The sequence below is a fragment of the Micromys minutus genome, assembly GCF_963924665.1.
Source record: "Micromys minutus genome assembly, chromosome: 12".
In the NCBI taxonomy this organism is placed as follows: Eukaryota; Metazoa; Chordata; class Mammalia; order Rodentia; family Muridae; genus Micromys; species Micromys minutus.
This window is the reverse complement of record NC_137981.1, coordinates 16,629,089-16,650,424: the sequence shown is the minus strand read 5'-3', so window position 1 is coordinate 16,650,424 and position 21,336 is coordinate 16,629,089. Positions and strand designations below refer to the sequence as shown.

The following is a 21,336-nucleotide window of genomic DNA, read 5'->3' as shown; positions in this document are numbered from 1 at the left end:
GCATATTCAAACCATGAGAGTCCCCACAGTCTCTTACATTTGAATGCTTGGTCTCAGTCGGTAGAACTGTTTGGAAAGGAGGTATGCCCTTGTTGGAAAATGTGTGCCACTGGGAGTGGGCTTTGAGTTTTCAAAACCCCATGCCATTCCAGTTAGCTCTTTCCCTGTCTTGTGTCTGTTGTCTCAACGTGTAAGGTTTTATCTATCACTCCAGTGCCTGACTGCCTGCTGCCACGCTCCCTATCATGACGGTCACAGACTCCAGGGACACACTGAAACTGCAATCAAGCTCCAAGTAAAACGCTTTCCTTTATAAGCTGCCTTGGCCATGGTGTTTAGCAAACGGTGTGAATCTCGGAGTCCAATCAGAGCGAAGGTTTGGGAAAAGCCACTCCTCGCTGTTGTGAGGTCACCTCTCAAAGGCAAGAGCTTGGGAACGAGGGGATGGCAGCAGCAGAGGCATGCTGGGTCACACTCAGCTCAGCCCACGGTCTCATTTGCGTATGGAGCAGGGGTGTCTTTTCTCAATGCGGGACTGCACACTGACCTGGCTCCCACACGTGCACACCGAGGATCAGAGAAGCAGTGCGTGCAGACCGTAAAGGGACAGTCCGTCTAGATGGCCTGGGTTTGATAGGTGCCCGGTGCACGAATCCTTGGGATTGACTTGGTTTTTATTCTTTTAATTTATTTATTTTTGGTTTGTTGAGGCAGGATTTCTCTGTTACATATGGCTGCCCGGGAACGAATGTTATAGACCAGGCTGGGCTCAAACTCACAAAGATCATCCACCTACCTCTGCCTCCCTGAGTACTGGGATTAAAGGCATATGCCACCGTGGTCTTGCTGGATGTGTTTAATTTTAGCATTACAACACAAGCCTTCCAACTGTCTGGTACAAAGTAAATGCAGCAAGCAGAAGTCAGCTAATTTCCAGGCAAAATAGAAACCTTGAAAATTACAAGTCATAGTCATTTGTCCCTTTCAGTTAATGGCCTTCTGTTCTGAAGTCTGAATATTCAGCACTGACATATCATTCTAACACCCCCATCCTTAGAGGACACATAATCTGGAAAGGAGAGCCGGAACAGGCCACAGACCTGTTCACCACAGTGGTGCCCCCTTGCTTTGTTGGTAGTTCACGGTTGCATATTCCAGTTCAGGACAGCAGGAAAATTGAGGACATGAGACCAACCTCACTATTTAATATCACCTTTTCCTTAATATGCTGTGATAGTGTTAACTGTTAACTTGATAGAATCTAGAATCACCCAGGAGATAGTCCTCATTAGGGAGTGTTTCGGTAAAGGCTAGCCCCTGACAATGATGAGTATAAGAATTGGTGTGGGAAGGCCCATCTGAAGTGGACATCTCTGATTTTTTTGGAGACTCAGTTATGCCATGTGATGTTTTTCTGGGAGTTGTCTTATGAGTGGATGTTTTGCTGGCGCAGACACATGAAAGGACGTGTAATATTTGGAAAGATTGTAAGTAGAATCCAACAGACAATGGACCACGCTGTTGCAGTGGTATGCCTTGCAACGTTTTGCTGGTCCCTTGCTGATCTTTGCTTGTTGTGACTTTGTGGAGAGAAGTGTGCCAAAAACTTCTTGTGGTGGTCTTGCCGCTCCCTCAGACTCTTGCCCATTTGGTAGAGCATGGTGGTTTCTTCTGGATTGAACCACTGCTACTGTTCGATGTTTTGGCTGGACTGTTGGTATCCTGACAATGAAGATTAGATCACCCCAAAATAACTACTTCTAAACAGATCCACATCCCTTTGTTCTATTAAGCATCTTCCCCCCTACCTTTGGTTGGTGGGCTAGAAGGGAAGTGAAGTGTTTAAGAACCCTGATTAAAGTAGGTTTTGAAAAAAAATCTAAGCCTACACCCATCTCAGTGGTGGGTGGAACCATTCCCTACGTGGGGTGCTCGCCTGCACGTGATGGAGATGAAACATGACATCATCCTTGTCTGATTCCTGATCATGGATGTGATGTGACCAGTTACTTCAGGCTCCTGTTGCCTTGAGTTCCCTGTCACGATGGACTGTATGCACCCTTGAACAGTGAGCTAGAGTAAACCCTTTCTCTCCTGAATTGCTTTTGCCGGGTGTTTTATCACAGCAGCAGGAAAATGAGCTAAGACGCATAAATTATTTTGTCTTAACATGCTAGCTCTCCTGGTTTGGGGAGTGATAATAAAAGTGTGGTGTGAGAGATTACTACATGCCAGGGATCATGCTTGACATTTTACAGCTCTTATTTCTTCTCAGTTCACAGCAGCCCTCTGGGAGAGGCCTGGTTCTGATATGCACGGTATAGGTAGGGAGCTCCCACAAAGCACCTTGGTCCACACAACTGCATAGTCAAAGACCGAGGATCCAAATCCAGGTCTATTTGCATCAATTGCATGCACCTTTAGCTGTCAGGCTGTGCTTTTGTGTCATAAAAAGTAAAGAATAATTTATTCTGATAGATGAAGGAAAATAGTCACAGAAGTCAATTAGGCTGAGTGATGTAAAAGGGCCATTTGGTAAGTCAAAGCACTAAAGATTAGTGATTTCACAGTCATCAAATACGTCTCAGCTAAGGAACTGGTGGATTTTCTCTTTCTATCGCGGCCATGGTGATGGGAATACTCTAGACACAGTTATGAATTGTTATTAAGTTTTCACATCATCCTGAGAACAAAGGTATCCCTTAATCACAGGACCAGAACCATGGGCCACATTCTTCATACAGGCTTTATAAAATAGAGGTCCCTGTGGTGGTTTGAATGAGAATGGCCCCACAGGCTCACATACTTGAATATGAGGTCACCAGGGTGTGGAATGTTTGAAAAAGGCTAGTAGGTGTGGTCTTCTTAGAAGAGGAGTGGTCTTGCAGGAACTGTGTCACTTGGAGATGGATTTGTAGTTTCCAAAGTCCATTCCAGGCCCAGCTTCTGTTTCTGTCGTCCTGCCTATGTACTGGGAAGGTTGTAAACTCTCAGACCTGTGCCTGCTGCCTGCCTGCCTGCCTGCTGCCTGCCTGCTGCCTGCCTGTCTGCCTGCTGCCTGCCTGCCTGCTGCCTGCCTGCCTGCTGCCTGCCTGCCTGCCTGCCTGCCTGCTCCTGTCTGCCTGCCTGCCTGCCTGCCTGCCTGCTGCCTGCCTGCTCCTGTCTGCCTGCCTGCCTGCCTGCTGTCTGCCTGCTGCCTGCCTGCTGTCTGCCTGCTGCCTGCCTGCCTGCTGCCTGCCTGCCTGCCTGCCTGCTGCCTGCCTGTCTGCCTGCCTGCCTGCCTGCCTGCCTGCCTGCCAGCTGCCTGCCTGCTGTCTGCCTGCCTGCTGCCTGCCTGCCATGATAATGGACTAATTCTCTCAAACTATAAGCAAGCTCTTAATTAAATTCTTTCATTAGTTGCTTTGGAGAGATGGCTTAGAGCACTGACTGCTCTTCCAGAGGTCCTGAGTTCAATTCCCAGCAACCACATGGCTCACAGCCATCTGTAATGGGATCAGATGCTGTCTTCTGGTGTGTCTGAAGACAGCAACAGTGTACTCATATACATGAAATAAATAAATCTTTAAAATGCTTATAAGTGAGTGTGTGCTTGTGTGTGTGCATTCTTGTCTATATGGCAACCTCATGCATGAAACACTCGTGGAGGCCAAAAGGGCACAGGGTCCCCTGGAACTGGAGTTACAGGTGGTGGTTGTGAACTGCCACCTGTGGCTTTTGGAGACTGAACCTGAGTTCTCTGTAAGAGCAGCAAGTGCCATTAATCACTGAACCGTCTCTCTAGCCCCCTTGTAAAATCTTTTAATAGAATAATAACCTAGTGACTAATAGCTAACATAATTATGAATAATAGCTAATAAAAATGAAGTAGTAGCTAGCAATTATTGCTAAACACTATAAAATGCAATGTGCTTTCCCTGTCTAAATTGTATTATATAATTCAACGATTTTATGTATAAAATATAGAGAACTATTTTACAGATAACAATTTATATACATATGTAAAATACAGATTATGTGATAACTCTCAAATTTATATGTTGTATATTCTGGTGGTTACATGCATGGGTATATGGGTTCAAAATGTCTGGGGGCTCTAGCTCTCAGCTGAGATTTCAAAATAAAAGCTAAATACTTTCCCAAACTTGATTCTTTCAACTAAGGGCTTGCATTCCCAAATCCCCAGCGACACAAAGTTATCTTTAGGGTCACAGAAGGAAGACAACCTCCCAGTTCTTGTTCACACAGAGCTAGCCAGTTGACAAAGTCCACCCATGACAGACAACCAGGTTTCAATCTAGTAATCTGCAGATCCTTCCTGTACAGAGTATGTACGTCTGAAGACCGGGAAAGGTTAAACTAAGCTTTTGATTGGGAGTACAGCAAAGGACTAGGACTCCTCTGCACAGCAGCAGAGACTTCTCCAGAACTATTTCATTCTCCCTAGTACCCAAGAGGACTAGGAGAAATTCCTGGTAGGCGATGGGGAACAGCGACCTCTCAGTTCACCAGCCCTCCTCTGCCCCCTCCACTGACAACAAAAAGGCTACGCAAAGAAGCTACACTCTTTTACTCTGTGGGCCTCAGGGACCAGACTAGGCTGTGCACGCTCTAGGCAGGAAAGCACAAACTATAGGGCTGAGGTGGCCATTGAAACAGACCGCTGTGGGTGCACTTGGCACAACCCAGAGGCAGGCGGTGATGTATAGAGGACACTACTCCATCGCCACAGGCAACACAGCCGCTCCAGGTCTTTGACCAGGCACCAGGCAACCTGCAGCGACCAAAGGCTCGGTGCTTCGGCTGCCGGGAATCCCTTCCCACCGGGAAGCACCTTGCAGGTCTGAGGGAACAGTGAGTCACGTGGGATTTGTTTCCGTCCTAGGGCATCTTGGGCGTGGAGCGGAGGTGGGCGGAGCCCAGAGGCCAGGGGCGGGGCTCAGGGACCAGGGGCGGAGCCCAGAGGCCAGGCTCAGGGACCAGGTACGGAGTCCAGAGGCCAGGGATTGGGTTCAGGGACCAGGGGCCCAGCGCTCCTGCCACTTCTGGTTTAGAAACCAGAAGCTGGGCCCAGAAGTCCAGGTGGGGTCCCGAGGCATGGGAGGGGAATGGAGGCGGGGATGGTGCCTGGAACCTGGCCTAGTTGGGAGCTGGGGCCCAGGGTCCTTCGGGGCTGTGGGGTCCTCACCAGTAGGCAATTCAAAGAATCAGTAATAGGGCGCGCCCTGCAGTTCCGGTTCAAGGCCTAGGAACAGAACAAGAAAATTCGTTTTATTTATTAAGGATACTTTTCTTTTTGGCTAAAACTGCAGGAACCAAGGTGGGAAAAGAGTTGGACCCGGGAGCTAGCCTAACATTTGGCTCATTTTCCTTTTTAGTAGCTGTGTGGTTTAAATCAATACCCCTTACTAGATATTCAATGTGGTTTTACCAATTTTAAATAGTGCTGAAATATACATTGTTGGATATATCTTGCACAGTCCTATGCTTATTTAAATGAAGGTTTCTGAGGCCAGTTATCATAAATCATAGAACAGATAGTTCCAAGTTTCATTTAGAGAACTACATAGTGTGAAAAGCTAAGAGCATGGGGCCAGAGCAGTCCCTTCAGTAAGTGCCACTCGGTTGGTTATGGACTGGAAAGGTCTGAAAAAAAAAAAAAACCAAAAAACCAAACTTACCTTAAACTGAAATAAAATGCCAGCGCTATTTCATCCAATTTAAATCTTCCCAGTTCTTGATGGCCACAGTGACCAGTGACTACCCCTGGGCGGCAGAGGTGCAGGACTCTCCCTTTACATAGCGCATGCTCAGATAAATCAAAAAAGCCGCTATCCTTTCTCCTAAGAAATTATAAAACTTGAAAAAGACCAAAAAACATTGGAGTTTATAACATGTGCTTAGGAGGAATGCCTTTCTAAGAAAATTCCAAACATGCAAACATAAAGGGAATAATTTCATCAACTTACTATGTAGTAACAATTTAAAATTGTATCTAAGGAAAAAAAGCTCCTTTAAGACATGATAAATAGCAATCTTAGAAAATATTTACAGCATTAAACTGAAAAATAAGTTATTGGACAAAAGATATAATGTGCATTTTATATGTTAGGAAGAAGTGTTTAATCTCACTAATACATCAGAAAAACATACACTTAGACAACGTACGCTTCGTCGCTAACTTGGCAGATGTAAGTAAGCATGCTAACAGCAGTGCAATGTTCCTAGGAAGAAATGACCGTCGGTGCCTCTGCAGGTGAGGAGACACATTCCTGAAGGGCTCACTCTCCATCTACCACGAGGACAGCACTGGGCTCTCCTACCAGCTTTATAAGGAAGGGGCAAACACCAGCCCAGGGCGTCCTCTGCAGGAGATACGGGAAAGAGGAGTCTTTTCAGAGACACCTCCTGAGCTAATCCAGAAGTGTCCCATTTAGATCGCTCTACCCTCTGACCTGCAGTGAGGAAAGTCCACAGCAGTGCCCGAGGGATGACATCTTGTCGTGACTGCAGAGGCTTGTTGTTTTAGCGAAGTTTAGAAACAAGTTCTAATAGTCCAGTTAGGTCCCTTGATGGCCCTAGGGACGATGTCCTAAGCCTTTATCCTAACCCTGGGGACTATAAAGTTTGGGATATAGCTCAGTATTGTGTGAAGTCTGTTTGGCAAAGGACAGACAGTATGTCACTCCTTCTGTAAGCTTTCAACAAATGTTCCTCACACAGTGAGCTGAGCACGGGGTAGTGTGGAAACTTCGTCCTCTTCCCTTTTGGCTCCTGTGCAGATCACTTTCCCAGAGCTAAGTGTGAGCGCTGTTGTCATAGACTCCTGGTCCTCATTATGCTCACAGTGCACCTCTGAGCATCAAAACCAATGGGGAAATTAGTCTCTAAATGGGATTTAACACTAGCCTCGTTGGAAAGCCAGACTAGATATGAAAATAATCATAAAGGAACTGAAATGGGATGGGGTGAAACAATTCGCCTCAGATTTTCGATTATGGTCTAAATGTTATTTGACAGCCATTTTAAAGTAACAGCTCCAATGCTAAGAACTTTTTAGGCTTTCCCTCAAATCATACTTCTCTGACCTTGTCTCTAAATCCCCCTGATGAGCACAGAAGAAACAACTGTTCTCCACATCACAAATCCACCTCCCCCAGCCCCCAAGTAGCATCCAGCCCTGGTGGATTACGTAGGGACCTCCGCCAAGAACTCGTGATCTGTGGGCATATAACCAGGAAGAGAAGAATCTATGTCAAAAACTAAGGCTGGTAAGTGGACTGGAGAAACTAAAAAAAGTTAGAAAGTCCGGTGAGCCAGTACATGCCTACAATCCCAACACTCAGGAGGCTGAGAGATAGGAGAATTACGAATTTGAAGCCAGCCTACAGTACACAACAAAGCCTGTTTTAAAGAAGTTAGAATCAGAGCATTCACAAAGCAGGGAGCAGTCAGAAGGATGGTTAAGTAAGTAGCTATCCCAGTCTGCATTTCTGCTTCCCTCTTAGGAGCTCCAAGCCATTCAACATGCTGAGACTGATTGAATGTTTAGAAGATTCATCATATGGCTTCTCTCCCTATTGGGTTCTCAGTGTCCTTTTCTATGTTTTCCTGTCTGCCTGGTTTTTTTTTTTTTTTTTTTTTTTGGTTTTTTGGTTTTTTGGTTTTTTTTTTTTTTTAAACTCTACAACTCTGTTTTCTCCCTGCTTTTCCTCACTCTGGCTGGCAAGTTTATCTATCCTGTAGCTGCGGCATTCCTTTACTGGTGTTAGAACCAACTCCTTGCAGACTAGAATCAGCCGCTCTCTGGGAATCCTCCAGGTCTCCAGCACCGGTTTGGAAATGCTGAGACATTCAGCCTTGGTGACCAAGCAACTCCCAGATTCTTAGCCTCTCCAGTGTGAGGCAGCCCTGGCTGGAATACCTGGACTACATCCCATAAGTCAGATTAATAACCCCCGTTTATTATATGTACGTTCTATCCATTCTTCCCCTCTAAAGAGCCCTGACTAACACAAACCCATACAGACCTGTCTGCTCTTAAGCTTCAGCCTGGGCTCTGAGTCTCATACAGGCATCTACCCCTTCTTGTCACCTGCCTGTCAAATGTATGACATCCCTGCTCCCTTTCCAATGCCTCTCCATTCAGGTCTGAGGTGCAGGCCTTCTCAAGCACAACGTTCTGGTTCTGGGATATAAGCAAAATGGGCAGTTGCTTGTATCTGCTGTGGAGGACTATGTAGTGATTCTATTTGTGAAGGGGAGGGGAAGAGAAGTTGTCAGGAACTGCCTCCCTATTAGGCACTTCCAACAAAAGCTGAGGATATAGCTAATGAAGAGGACACTTGCCCTAAAAACACAGGTCCTAGATGGTGGTGTGGGAGAGAACAGTATAGACAGATTTTGGTACGTCTATTCTAATATTATTATACACATTACTACCTTACATTTGTGGTGATGTCATCAAATGGGTGGGGCTCAAAAAAAGTGTAAAAAATGTCAGTTTATGTTTTAAAACTGTTTGACCTCCTGCCTTTTTACCTGACTGCCCTCAGTAAACCCAGGATATCTGGATGTCAATAAACTATTCAACAGGAAGAAACCAGTTATTATTATTATATACTGTTTATCTGTTTTGAGGAAAAGTCTCATGTTGAAACCATTATGTGGCTTAGGCTAGCCTTAAGCTAATGACAATCCTGCTGCCTCAGCATCCTAAGTGCTGGGGTCATGGGCATGAGATACCACACCTAACACTCAAGAGAGGCTATTTCTTTCTTTTTTTTTTTTTTTTTTTTTTTTTTTTTCTTTTTCTTTTTCTTTTTCAGATGAGGTCTCTCTGTGTAGCCTTGGTTGTCCTGAGACTTGTTATGTAGACCAGGTTGGCCTTGAACTCAGAGAGATCTATCCTGAGTGCTGAGATTAAAGGGGTATACTACCACATCCAGGCCAAGAGAGAACATTTCTAAAATAGGTTGTTTTAGGAAAAAAGAACTGCAAAGTGGGGAAGAAATGGGCACACAACAAAATAAATAGGGAAGGGATGAAAGTCCGACAGGTAGGAGCCATGGCACTTCTCTGGGAGGAAGTATGACACACAGAGTTAGGGTAACTGCTCAGATAGATAAGGAGTTTGTCTTCTTTTCTATTTGCTTTGAGACTGGATCTCACTGTGTATCTGGCTTGCTTTATGTTAACTCGACACAAGCTAGAGCCACTGGAGAAGGACCCTAAGTTGAGAAAATGCTTCCGTTAACATCATGCTGTAGGGAAGCCTGTGGAATTTTTTAAAACTAGTAATTGATGGGGGAGGGCCCAGCCCATTGTGGGTGGAGCCACCTCTGGGCTGGTGGCCTTGGGTTCTTTAAGAAAGCAGGCTGAACAAGCCGTGTGGAGCAAACCAGTGAGCAGCACCCCTCCATGGTTGTGTATCAGCTCCTGCCTTCAGGTCCCTGCCTTGTTTAAGTTCCTGTTGTGAATTTCTTCAAGGGTGGACCACACTGTGGAAGTGTAAGCCAAACAAAGACCTTGTCTCCAACTTGCTTTTGGTCATGTTTCACTGCACAAATGGAAACCCCAAGACAGTATCCCAAACTGGCTTGGAACCCAATTATTTTGCCTCTCCCTCCTAAAGTGCTGAGCTTACACGTTTGCACCAGCACAGCCACTGTGTATAGTTTTTTTCTCTTTGGGGCAGCTATGAAACACTGGCAGCCTCAAATGACATTCAGTCAAAGCAGGGTCTGCAGTCAGTGAACTTATACTGGCTCAGTGATGATGGTGGTAAGAAGCCTAATTCCTTCCCAAGGTCAGAGGAAAAGAAAGACGCTAATGATTTAATAGACCCTGGGCTCAATCTCAATACAATGCGCAGAAAACACCAAACCGAAAACACCAGAAGGTACTTTGTGGGAGCCCTTGTAACTTACTGTCAACTATGGGTGGGGTAGACTGCAGAATGTTCTTCCCGAAAGTGCACTTCTAGAAAGAATTGCATAAACTACGGTGGGCGAACAAATTCAAAAGCAAGCACACGAAGGGAAAGACCTGGCCCCACCCCACCCCCATTCACATCCTCAGTACTATCCCTTTGATCTGCAGAGACTTAGCCCTTCAGATTGGGGTGGATCGATCACACTTTACCTTTACAGAGCATCCGTTGCCTTTCTCCCACTTGAGGAACCTTCAGGCAATACTTTTTCAGACCCCCAAAAGGTGGCCGGGAACAATGCTTGTCATCTCCCCTTACAGGACCATGCTACTCCTATCTACTGAGATACAAAAAAAAGGGGGGGGGGGCAATGACCTTTATGACCTGCCCTGAGGAGATGGAGGAGCTGCAAAAAGTGAGCTACACATTAAAAACCCTCAGGTTATGGCCTACAGTACAAAAGATGGCAGGAGAGAGAAAAGAATTAGAGCATTCTGAAGATAAGCCACTAACTTGGTTCAGCTTAAAGGGAAAGATTGTGGTTAAATGTTGAAAGTAAATCCGAGTAGATGTGATTTACTGGAGGTGAAAGACATATACACCTAATCATAGAACTCAAAAGAATGCAAAGGTTTGTGTTTTGACATGAACCAGAGGGGGGAATCATTACTTAGCTAAGAAATAAGTAAAGGAGAAAGTTGGGGACATAAGTTCAGTTTTGTATACCTTCAATTTAAAGTGTATGCTGACTAGTTTTATATCAACTTAACACAAGTCTGGGTGTGGGGAGGGGGAATCTCAACTGGGAAAACTGTCCAGACCAGATTGGCCTATGAGACGCCTATAGTGCATTTTCTTCACTGATGACTGAGGGCCAAGTTCGCCGTGGGTGGCGCTGGGTGCTATAAGAAAATGGGTTGAACAAGCCAGAAGGAGCAAGCCAGTAAGCAGCACTCCTCCAGGCCTCGGCTCTAGTGCCTGCCTGCACTGACTACCTTATACAATGCCCCACACACTGTAAAATGAAATTAGCTTTTTCTTTCCCAAGCTGATTTTGGTCATGGTGTTCTATCAGGGCAATAAAAACCCCAAGACAAAGTGCTGAGTGAGTACTCAGGCACAGATGGCAAAGGGCAGTGTGGTATTTGGGAGGAAAGCCAGGCTGGTGCTATAAAACTGGAGTCACCCGTATCCTAATGAATTTCATGGTTTAAGACTGGACACAATCACCCCCACATGTCTGTGCCAACTGTCTGAGGACTCTAAGAAGTGAAGACTGTAGAAACCGACAGGCACAGTGGCACAGGCTAGCACTCAAGAGATTGAAGGCAGGAAACGATTCATTCCAAGCTAAGCCTATGAAATGAGAAACAGAAAAGGAGACAAAGAGAGGGTCAGCTAGAAAGCAGACAATACATCCTAAAAGATTAAGTGTGTGATGCTTCAGACAGACTTATAAAAAGAGCCAGAATCCACCATTAAACTTGTGACCAAATAATTAATGATATGGTAACAAATCTGCTGGGATAGTTTTATTTTCATTTTCTGAGATAGGGTCTCGTGTAGCCCACGCTAGCCCTGAACTCACTACATACCTAGGGAAAACCTTTAAATTCTCATCTTCCTGTCTCTACCTGCAGAGCACCGAGATTCCAGGTGTCTATCACTGCTGTATGGCTTTGTATCAAACATTCTACTTCCTAAGCTCCATTCTCAGCAACAGAATAGAGTTTCATAGACAATTCAGAAAGAGACTGGAGGCAGCTCTTTTAAGCTGTGCTGCTGAGTTATAGCTAACCTGTCAACTCACCCTCAGTGGCTGCTTAGCGATTAGGACACAGCTCAGAACAGTCCAAGTCAAGAACCCCATAGAGTTGTAAAAACCCAAACCAAAGCCAAGCATACATTTTCTGCCAGAGGGAAGGCAGGGATATGAACTGCATCTGAGACAGTTTTCAACCATGACAGCAATGACATTTTTGCATAGTAGTTTTACTTCATGTGTATAAGTGTTTTGCCTCATGTGTGCACCACATGTGTGCCTGGCACCCAAGGTCAGAAAGCATCAGATCCCCTGGAACTCAAGTTACAGGCAACTGTGAGCTGCCACCTGTGCTGGGAATCAAACTTGAGTCCTCTGCCAGTGCTCTTAATCACTGAGCCATCTCTCCAGCCCCTCCTTGGCTTCCCTTTAGTAGCATCTTTACTTTGTCTTCCTAGGGCAAAACCAGACTTGGTTTGAGAACCTCTTGTTTGTGGAAACAGGACAGAAATCAGAGCATCTGAGTATAAATGATATGGTACTGGGACCTTGATAAATGTGTTTGTTCTCCTTGCTTCTATTTCAAAGAACTAGTGTGATTTAAACGAGAATGGCTCCACCAGCATACATATCTGAGTGCTTGCTCCCTAGTTGGTGGAACTGTTTGGGAAGGATTGAAAAGGTGTGGCTGTACTGGAGGAGGTGTGTCAATGGGGGTGGGCTTTGATTTTACAAAAGCCCATGCTATTTCTACTGCATTTGGGCTAGCGCATGGGAAGTGGAGGCTGCTCAGGTCTGCTAGTTTGTTCAAGGCCAGCATGAACTTGATGACATCTGGTTTTTGTTTGTTTTGTTTAATTATTATTAATGGTAAAGGGAGATGAAACATCTGTAACAAAGTGCTTATTTGCATTTAACTGAGGAAGGAAAGCATGTAGAAAGGAAGCTCCAAGGGTAGCAAGTCCTGGTGAAGGGATGAATTCAGCATACTACAGTGAATAGTCTGAATAGCAAGGCTGTGGCAGAGGAATGTGATGAGGCTGAGATACAGAACATGTTCTGCAAAGGACATTAGTGATGAACAAAAAACGGAAGAGGTGGGGCACGGCGGTGAATGCTTTTAAACCCTAGCACTCAGGAGGCAGAAGCAGAGGTAGATCTCCCCGAGTTTGAGGCAAACCTAGTCTCTATAGCAAACTCCAGGCCAGCCAGGACTACATAGAGAGTCTCTGTCTCAAAAAAAAAAAAAAAAAAAAAAAAAAAAAAAAAAAAAAAAAAAAAAGATAGGGGAGGAAAAGGAAGAAAAACAAATAGACAAGGAAAAGTGGACACATGTGCCACCTCCAGGCCCAGGGGTATAAGGGACATGAAAAAATCACCACCAGGTATTAAGAAAAGCAGTCTTTCTAAGAAACTACTTTCTCAGAACAATGAGAAGAAGCCATTTGGAGATGAGGGTGAGATGGGAGGATACATGAATTTCATAAATGAATAGCTGATGGAGTATGCAAGTGGGAAAAGAGAGACAGAGAGACAGACAGACAGAGAGAGAGAGAAAGAGAGAGAGAGAGAGAGAGAGAGAGAGAGAGAGAGAGAGAGAGAGAGAGAGAGAGAGAGAGAAGTTTGGTAGTTTAAGACACCTTGTGTCAATATGTACAAGATGAAGGGCATAGTATCTGTAGTTTTGATGCTTGTAGTGGTGGTGGGGTGTTGTAAACTCAAGGAGCATCTCAATTGGCCAGAAGTATTTGTAGAAGCACTACATCAAAGTTATGAAGGCAGCAGCTTTACTTAAGTTACAAATTAGACAATTCAGGCTTTTTTAAGGGATGTCATGGATGTCCGCTCCAGTGAATGTAAACACAATTTGTTCAGTGCACAGTGGTCAGCACAGGGCATGACACTAAGATACTATTAGTTGGGATGTTAGTGCAGTGGCCAGGACTTCCCCCAAGTACTCCACCCCACACCCACGTACCCACTGACCTCATCAGTGAGAACTCACCTAGTGCTGACTGAAAACACAACCCAATTATCAACATACAAAACCAGTTTATTGTGGAGTCATGTTGGGTTTCCACAGGGACCCTAAGTCTTATATGGGCTCCATACCCTTGCCAGAGAAAGGGAGTGTCCAGAGCATCACCAAGGCTCACCCCCAGTTCAGCTCCTCCTGGGACACTCTTCCTCTTGAGGCTGTCAGTCTCTCCACGTCACTTCTACCTCATCTGTCCTGTACCTGTGGAAAGGGGAAACTCTGTAAAGGACTGACGACTCCTTAGCAATCTGTTTTTTGAGACAGCGTCTGTAGCCCTGGCTTATATGGAAATCACAATCTTCTGTCTTGGTCTCCCACATGATGAGATTAAAGGTGCACACCAACCTAACCATTGCCCACAGTATCTTCTGTTCTTCTTTACCCTTGTTCTTCAACTTTCTTACTGTTGATTTCTGCCTATGTCCTGTACCGACAAGGTTTGCGCTCACCTCTGAGTAATTCCTGAGTCTTTGAGAGGGGTCCTGTGCCCAGCCTGAAACATCTCCCACCCAGCCTGTGCTATCATGGCTCCATTGTCAATGCAGAATCTGGGAAAGAAAAGATAACAGAACTTGTGGTTGAAATACAAAAAAAAAAAAAAAAAAAAGCCATAGCAATGTGAAGAAAAGAACTGAAGACAAAGAGGACTGCACCTCTCATCTGTTGCAAAGAGCTGGGCTCCCCGCTCCTGGCACATGGCTGCCATCATCTCCTGCAGCCTTATGTTACCTACAAAGAGCGAGGACGCACGGTGAACTTAGATTTAGCCATCTCGGTGTCCCATGACAGTTTCCCAGGAGACTGGGGGAAAGGGTTGGGAAATAAGGAAAAGGGATGGAACAATAATCCTCTAAACTCTGGTAACTTAGAGTATCAGGAGCAGAAAGACAGCTCACTGCCCCCTGGCACATACATCCAACTCCTCCAACGATGAGGGCTTCTCTGGAGCCGCAGTGTGCCATGGCTCGCTCGGTGATCTCCACCAGCATTGCAAACACAGTTTCCTGTGGAGGACAGACAGGGGGGAAGCCTCAGAGGAGCATTTCCTTCAGCCCTAGAGGAGAAGTTTCACATCTCAGCTTTTTACTCTTTTACCTGTAAGGAGAAACACAGATCTTCAGGAGTACACGCTCCAGTGGCCAGCATTCGCTGCGCTGCATCCTGTAATTAAAGGGGCCGCCATCCAAATCATGAATACCAATATGAGACTCATAAAAACACAATTCCCATCCCCTGGAAGGATCTCTGACTTCATTACAATGAGCTTACATACAGTAGTGATGCACTCCCATATTGGCTTCTCCTTTTTAAAAAAATCTTTTTCCCATTTAGGGATTGTTTTGTTCTGTACTACGTCCCTATTATTAGAATAGTACCTGGAACACAGAAGATATACAGTATCTGCTAAATGGATCTATTTCGCACCTACTCTGAGTGAATGCTCATGCAGAAAATAATGGCGAGCAAAGCAGACATGACATCTTTAAAAGCAGGGATGTGCTCTGTCTCCTTAACACTCACCTCAATAAAAGACAGAATCCCTGAAAACGAGACATCCATCCCCTTTACGGTGTAGGGCAGCTCCACTAGCTTCTTGCCTCTATGTAGAAATGAATGAAAGCACTAAACCCAGAGCCGGCTGGCTGCTCACTGTCCAGAACCCCCCCATGCCTCATTAACATAAATGAAGTCGCAGCCACCAGCGCTCTCAACTTTACATCCTCTTACCGCTTTGCCATCTGCTCAATGTTGTAGCCTGGGCTTGGGTCATTGGAAATCTATCAGCGGGAGGAGAGAGAAGTAGAGAACCGTGAATGTACAATACACAACACACTCTTCTCCTCACATCTACTCAGTACTCGGGTTCCTCCCCACATCTGTCAAGATAAGCAACTGGTATCTATTTTTATAAACTATACACATGGACAGGCATGTTAGTAGTACCAAGTAATAGATACACATACACATAAGCGCTTAATTTTCTACCTATGTTAAATAAAATGGCAAAGATTAACATTAGATATGCAGGAAGCCTAAGGTCTATTTACTTTTTCTTGCCTTTCATTTGTTTTTGCTTCCCAGCCCCACATCTTATGCACTCTATAGTCTCAATGGCCTACCTTCAGCACCCGAGCAAAACGATCCAGACAGTTTCCCACAGCAATATCAATAGTTTCCCCAAAGATGCGGTAACGGTGCTCGGAGTAGGAAATCACCTAAGAACAGTGAGACCACCCATGAAAGGTTCAGTCTGGAAAGAGGGGTGCTCAGCTATGTGGAAGAAAACAGCATAGGGCCAAAATGGTCACTAGACATCCCAGGAAGAAATAAAAGGAAGCTGTCTTTAGTGGCTCACACCTATATTTCCAGCACTGGTCTGGCTCAGACAGGCAGCCATGTTTGCTACACAGTGAAGGCTAAGGGCAACCTAGACACACAGCAAGACCCTGCCTCAAGGAAACCCAACTAGGAGCGGGCAGAATGGCTTTGCAGGCAAAGCACCTGCATGTGAGCCTAGAGACCTGAGTTTGACCCCTCCCTATAAAGCGGACTCCGGAAAAATCTGTCCTCTGGTGCGCACATACACAATAGCATGTGTGTACCTACATACTCATATCTCACACACACAAAATAAACCCAGGTAGGATCAAGATATATTACATACATGTATGAAGTTGCCAAATAATTAAAAGAAAATTCTTCCAAGAACCGACAAGCCAGTGCTTACTTTGTGGCACACAGAAGCACGGCTGCTGTGCAAGGACTGCACACACATTCACGGAGTATCCCACATTATAGAGCCTAAGAAACAAAACACGCAAACACACGCACACATGCTCGCACACTCGCACACACACGCATGCCAAAAGCTAAAAAGAATCTAAAACAAAGGCGAGACATAGCTTGCCATGATCCACACAGACATTCTGTTAGAAACAGAAAAAAGTGAGCCTGGCGTGGTGGTAAAAGTCTGTGATCCCAGCTCTTGGGAGGAGTTTGGAAGATCAAAATAGTTCAGGGAAACCTGTCTGCTGTGCCACAGTAACATCATACAGTAGGCTTGTGATCCTAGATACTTAGGCTGAGGAAAGAGAACCACAAATTTGGGACTGGGTTATCTGAAGACCCTGACTTTTAGAAAAAAAGCAGAGCAGGGTGGATAAATGAAGGAAAATATACATGTTTGTAGTGCTGGAGAGATGGCCCAGTAGTTGAATGCAATGGCTGCTGTTCCAAAGAACTTGGGTTTGATTCCCTGCACCCACACGGTGGCTCACAACTGTCCACAACTCCAGTTCCCAGGGACCACATGCCCTCTTCTGTCTTCCTGGTGCTCCTACATACATTCAGGCAAAACACCCACACAAGCAAAACAAACTTTTTTAAGTTAAAAAGAGAGAGATCTTGAAGGGTTAAATCCACATTCTTTTCTTTTTAAACACAAAAATTCTAGTTGTCTGTATAAAGTTCTAACATTCTAATTCTTCTCTAAGACTTGCAATGTCACGCCTCTACTGTATTGTCTATATAGTATCTCAGGTCCGAATGAACCTGGAATGTCCTTGCAGCTCCTAGAACTCAGGTAGACTACCTTAGAATTAAGATGGAATATGAAGAGTCTCTTATACCTGAGTATTTCCTCCGCTGACATATAAGACAGTTGGGTTAACAGCTCCAGTGATGAGGCGGCCCATTTCAATGTGGCCTATGCAGTGGTTCACGCCTAGCAAAGGCTTATTCCACAACTGGGCCACAGTACGGGCAACTACAGCTACAGAAGCCAACGGGGCTCCCATGCCAGGACCTGACAGGGTACAAATGTGGTTAGAATCCTAGAAATTAGGAGGAATGTGTACAGAAAGCAGATCTGAACATGTGTAGAAGGGGTAGTAGTAGCTTCACCCACATTCTGCCCTTGCTGACAATTCTCCCAGACTTACCTTTGGTGTAAGCAATGCAGTCAATGTCCTTGGAGGTTAGTCCTGACTCTGTTAGCGCCTCCTGCAGTAGGTCCAGGATAACAGCTCGATGGTGCCTGGCTGTGTCACCTGGAAGGAATCCTAAGGAACGGCATATCGATCACAAATCATAAGGAATCATATGGAGGGCAGGCATCAGGTTGGTCAAAGGGAACTCTGATATGGGGCTATAAATTTCCAATCACTATAACTAGGTTCTAACACATCTTTATTAATTGAAACACAAACCATTTAAATTAACACATTTTGCCAACAAGCCAGTTAGCTAGGTGGTGGTGTTGGTACAAACCTTTAATCCAAGTAAGGCAGAGGCAGGTGGATCTCTGAGTCTGAGGCCAGCCTGGTCTACAGAGTTCTAGGCAGCCAGGGATTTATACAAAGATCTTGTCTCAAACAAACAAACAAAACAAGCTAAAAAAATTAGTTTATTTCTGTAGCAAACCCATGTTTCAACAAACTCTTGGAAAGCACTATCTGCATACTGCTAGTTGTGGAAATGTTTTCCCTGAGAAAAGTCGTCAAGGTAGTGAAGAAGCAGTGATCAATTGAGAGGTCGGGTAAATGTGAAAAAAGCAAAGCTTCACTTTGGTCATTCAGTTTTGAAGCCCTGGTTATGCCACATGTAGTCAGGCATTGCTCTGCATCAGGCTCCTTCTGGTTATCAATGCTGACTGCCAGAGCTAGAGCTTTGGTTCATCTCAATGATCTGCTGAGCATCCTTCTCAGATGCAATGGTTTCCCTCGATACCCTTCTCAGATGCAATGGTTTCCCTGGGCACCCTTCTCAAATGCAGTGGTTTCCCTGGGTACCCTTCTCAGATACAGTGGTTTCCCTGGGTACCCTTCTCAGATACAGTGGTTTCCCTGAGCATCCTTCTTAGATGGTTTTTCTGGGTACCCTTCTCGGAAGCAATGGTTTCCATGGGCAACCTTCTCAGATGCAATGATTTCCCTGAGAACCCTTCTTAGATGCAATAGTTTCCCTAGGATTCAGAAAGCTGTAGTGGATCAGACCAGCAGCAGTGACTGGGACCAGTTTTGGTGAAAGTTTGGCTTTAGGGTTTCTCAGTCCAAACACTAAGCTGGCTGTGATGAGTTTTCCCATACAATCCAATTTTCGTCATCACAATCTGTTTTGAAATGGTTCATGCATGAGAAATGAAGACAATGGCCATTGGATTCAGTCTGTTTATGTGGCATCAACTTACTGAGGTTTTTGTTTCGTGTTGTTTTAACTTTTCAACTGGTTTCAAATGTTCAATGATCACTGACTGGTCCACATGAGTTCTTTGGTGTATATATGTCTTTAGCCGTAAGATCAGCTTCTACAACTGTTCTCAGTAAACGGTCACAGCCAACTTCTGATAGCCACTTCGGTGCTCTCGCTTGTCTCCTCTGCAAGTTCTTGATCAGCCACAGCACCGTTTGCTGGCAGTTCCAGGGACCAAATGTTAGGTACTGCTGGTGTTCCAAGCCATCCCCACTGATTACCTAAACTCAAAGTAATTGCTTGGTTCCATTTTTATTATCTATTTTTGAGACAGGGTCTTATGATGTAACTGGACTGGAATTTGCTATATAGACCAGGCTGGCCCCTAACTCGGAGATTTGCCTGCTTCCACCCCCTGGAGTACTGGAATTAGGAATTATAGGTTTCAGCTCCCACATCAGGCTTTAGTTTTACATTTTGTCTAACATCACTTCCATAGTATAAGATAAATAGAAATAAACAGCAATGCTTGCAGAGATGGCTCAGTGGTTAAGAGCACTGACTGCTCTTCCAGAGGTCCTGAGTTCAATTCCCAGCAACCACATGGTGGCTCACAACTGTCTGTAATGAGATCTGATGCCCTCTTCTGGGTGTGTCTGAAGACAGCTACAGTGTACTCATATATAATAAATGTTTTAAAAAAGAAAGACACAGCAAGGTATGTCATTAGCCAAAAATAAATAAAAATAAAAGTACATTAAAATGAGATATAATGACACTGAACAATGTATTCTGGCTAAGCATAGCACATGCCTGTGGCCCCAGCAATTGGGAGGCAAAGGAAGGCAGGCAGGGAGAGGCAGAGAATGAACGAATATAAATACATTCCAGTATCAAACAACACATTTCAATGATGCAAAAACTGCAATTACTTTTGCATTAACCTACCAGAAGTAAAAACCAACAAAGACATGTTTTAACGATGTAGAAAACAAAACAAAACAAAACAAAACCAAAACCTTTATTTAATGGCCTAGGTTTTAAAATACCCTCTTTTCAAGCCTCTACTTTTGAGTCACGGTCACACATAACCCAGGACAGCCTTAAACTCAGATCCTGCCGCAGCCTCCCAAGTGCTAGGACCACAGGCTACACCACACACTCAGTTTTCCAACCTCTACACAGGGAGCTGGGGTCTCAGAGATGCACACGTCCACACACAACAGTCCTGAGCAATCTGTTATGCACACCTCCCACTCTTTTGGTCACTCTGCCTGCAGTTCCACAGAACCCTACGAAGGGACACATCGTTGGACTTAACACAGGATAACTACAGCATTACAGCTGTCAGTAGCTCCCCTTTAACCACAAGCATCTCAGCCTCTGTGCCAAAGAGCCTAGAAGAGTGAGTCCTGAACACACATATATTTCTAGTATGTAACCTGAAACATCTCACCTGCTTAGGGAGCCTTCAGAGATGCAGGCTGTGTGCAAGCTTTGGGAGAGGGTAAGCAAGATACAACTTGTAAATATATTAATTGGGCGTCATGCAGGGCCTGGTGCATTCATAGTTGTCCAAACCCACTGATATCCATTTCCATTCTAAAAGTACTGAAAACAGACCCAAAACAGATTGAAAATACAGTAACTCCTGATATCTGTCTTGCTCTCCCTTCTCCTCATTGTAGATTACTTTTATATTTATCATGCTGTAGTGTAAAACAATCTCTATGTACATCTACAGAGCAGCCTCAGAACACTTATTTTCGAACGCTTAGCTCTTAAAAGGTGCTCAATGAAACAAATACAACCAGGAGTGGTGGCTCACGCCTTTAATTCCAGCACTCAAGAGGTATAGCCTACACAGCAAGTTCCGGGTCAATAAGGGCTACAAAGTGAGACCTGTCTCAAAAATATGTATTTAAAAAGAAAACAAAACTGAACGAACAAACGTGACCTAAGCCCACGTGTCTGTGACTGTTCTAGTCAAAAGGTTACAAACCAAACGCGAAATCAGGATTTTTTTGGTAAAAGGGAGTCTGGAGTAGGGTCACAAGCCTGTAATAGCAAAACCGGGAAAGCTGACACAGGGAAGAGTGTGGAATACCGGCAAAGAACCCCTGACAGAGGAACAAATGGGACGAGGCGCCAGCAAGCTTGGCAGCAGCCACTCACCGGTGCCCGGGGCCGTGACGTAAGTGCGCCGCGGGTTCGCCAGCACCGTGCCGTCGCGGACCACGCCCACACCGATCTTGTTGGCGCTGCCTTCGAACCCCAGCACCGCGGGCATGGTGCCCCACGGCTCGGGATCCCGGGACTACGGGACTAGCCGTAACCAGCACTACGATGAACAACCCAAAAACAAGCAAAGGGACCTTCAGGCGCCAGAAGTTAGGTCACGAGGTGCCAGGCGGA

At 45.1% G+C, this 21,336-nt stretch overlaps 1 protein-coding gene and 1 pseudogene across 5 annotated transcripts in view; one reads left to right on the top strand and one right to left on the bottom strand.

The window, feature by feature from the left end:
• The window catches only part of LOC308428432 (large ribosomal subunit protein mL39-like), a 231,237-nt pseudogene that overhangs the window by 133,503 nt on the left and 76,398 nt on the right, over positions 1 to 21,336 (top strand). The window lies entirely within an intron of this gene.
• Positions 1,466 to 21,297, bottom strand: OSGEP (O-sialoglycoprotein endopeptidase). Of its 4 annotated transcripts, XR_013975272.1 has the most exons (14): positions 21,097 to 21,297; positions 17,673 to 17,792; positions 17,361 to 17,536; positions 15,852 to 15,947; positions 15,460 to 15,509; positions 15,253 to 15,331; positions 14,827 to 14,892; positions 14,645 to 14,735; positions 14,385 to 14,460; positions 14,181 to 14,279; positions 13,850 to 13,932; positions 5,682 to 5,859; positions 5,189 to 5,245; positions 1,466 to 1,722 (listed from the first exon to the last, which is right to left on the bottom strand). XR_013975272.1 is itself a non-coding variant. In XM_080926224.1 (12 exons), the coding sequence occupies exons 1-11, from the start codon at positions 21,209 to 21,211 to the stop codon at positions 13,893 to 13,895; spliced, it is 1,008 nt and encodes a 335-aa protein (XP_080782350.1). In that variant the 5' UTR covers positions 21,212 to 21,297; the 3' UTR covers positions 11,216 to 11,287; positions 13,850 to 13,892. The 4 variants fall into 4 exon arrangements, 2 of the variants coding, with proteins under 2 accessions (XP_080782350.1, XP_080782349.1); XM_080926224.1 differs by lacking the exons at positions 1,466 to 1,722; positions 5,189 to 5,245; positions 5,682 to 5,859 and adding an exon at positions 11,216 to 11,287; XR_013975273.1 differs by lacking the exons at positions 1,466 to 1,722; positions 5,189 to 5,245; positions 5,682 to 5,859 and adding an exon at positions 11,262 to 11,287 and having other exon boundaries at positions 13,806 to 13,932.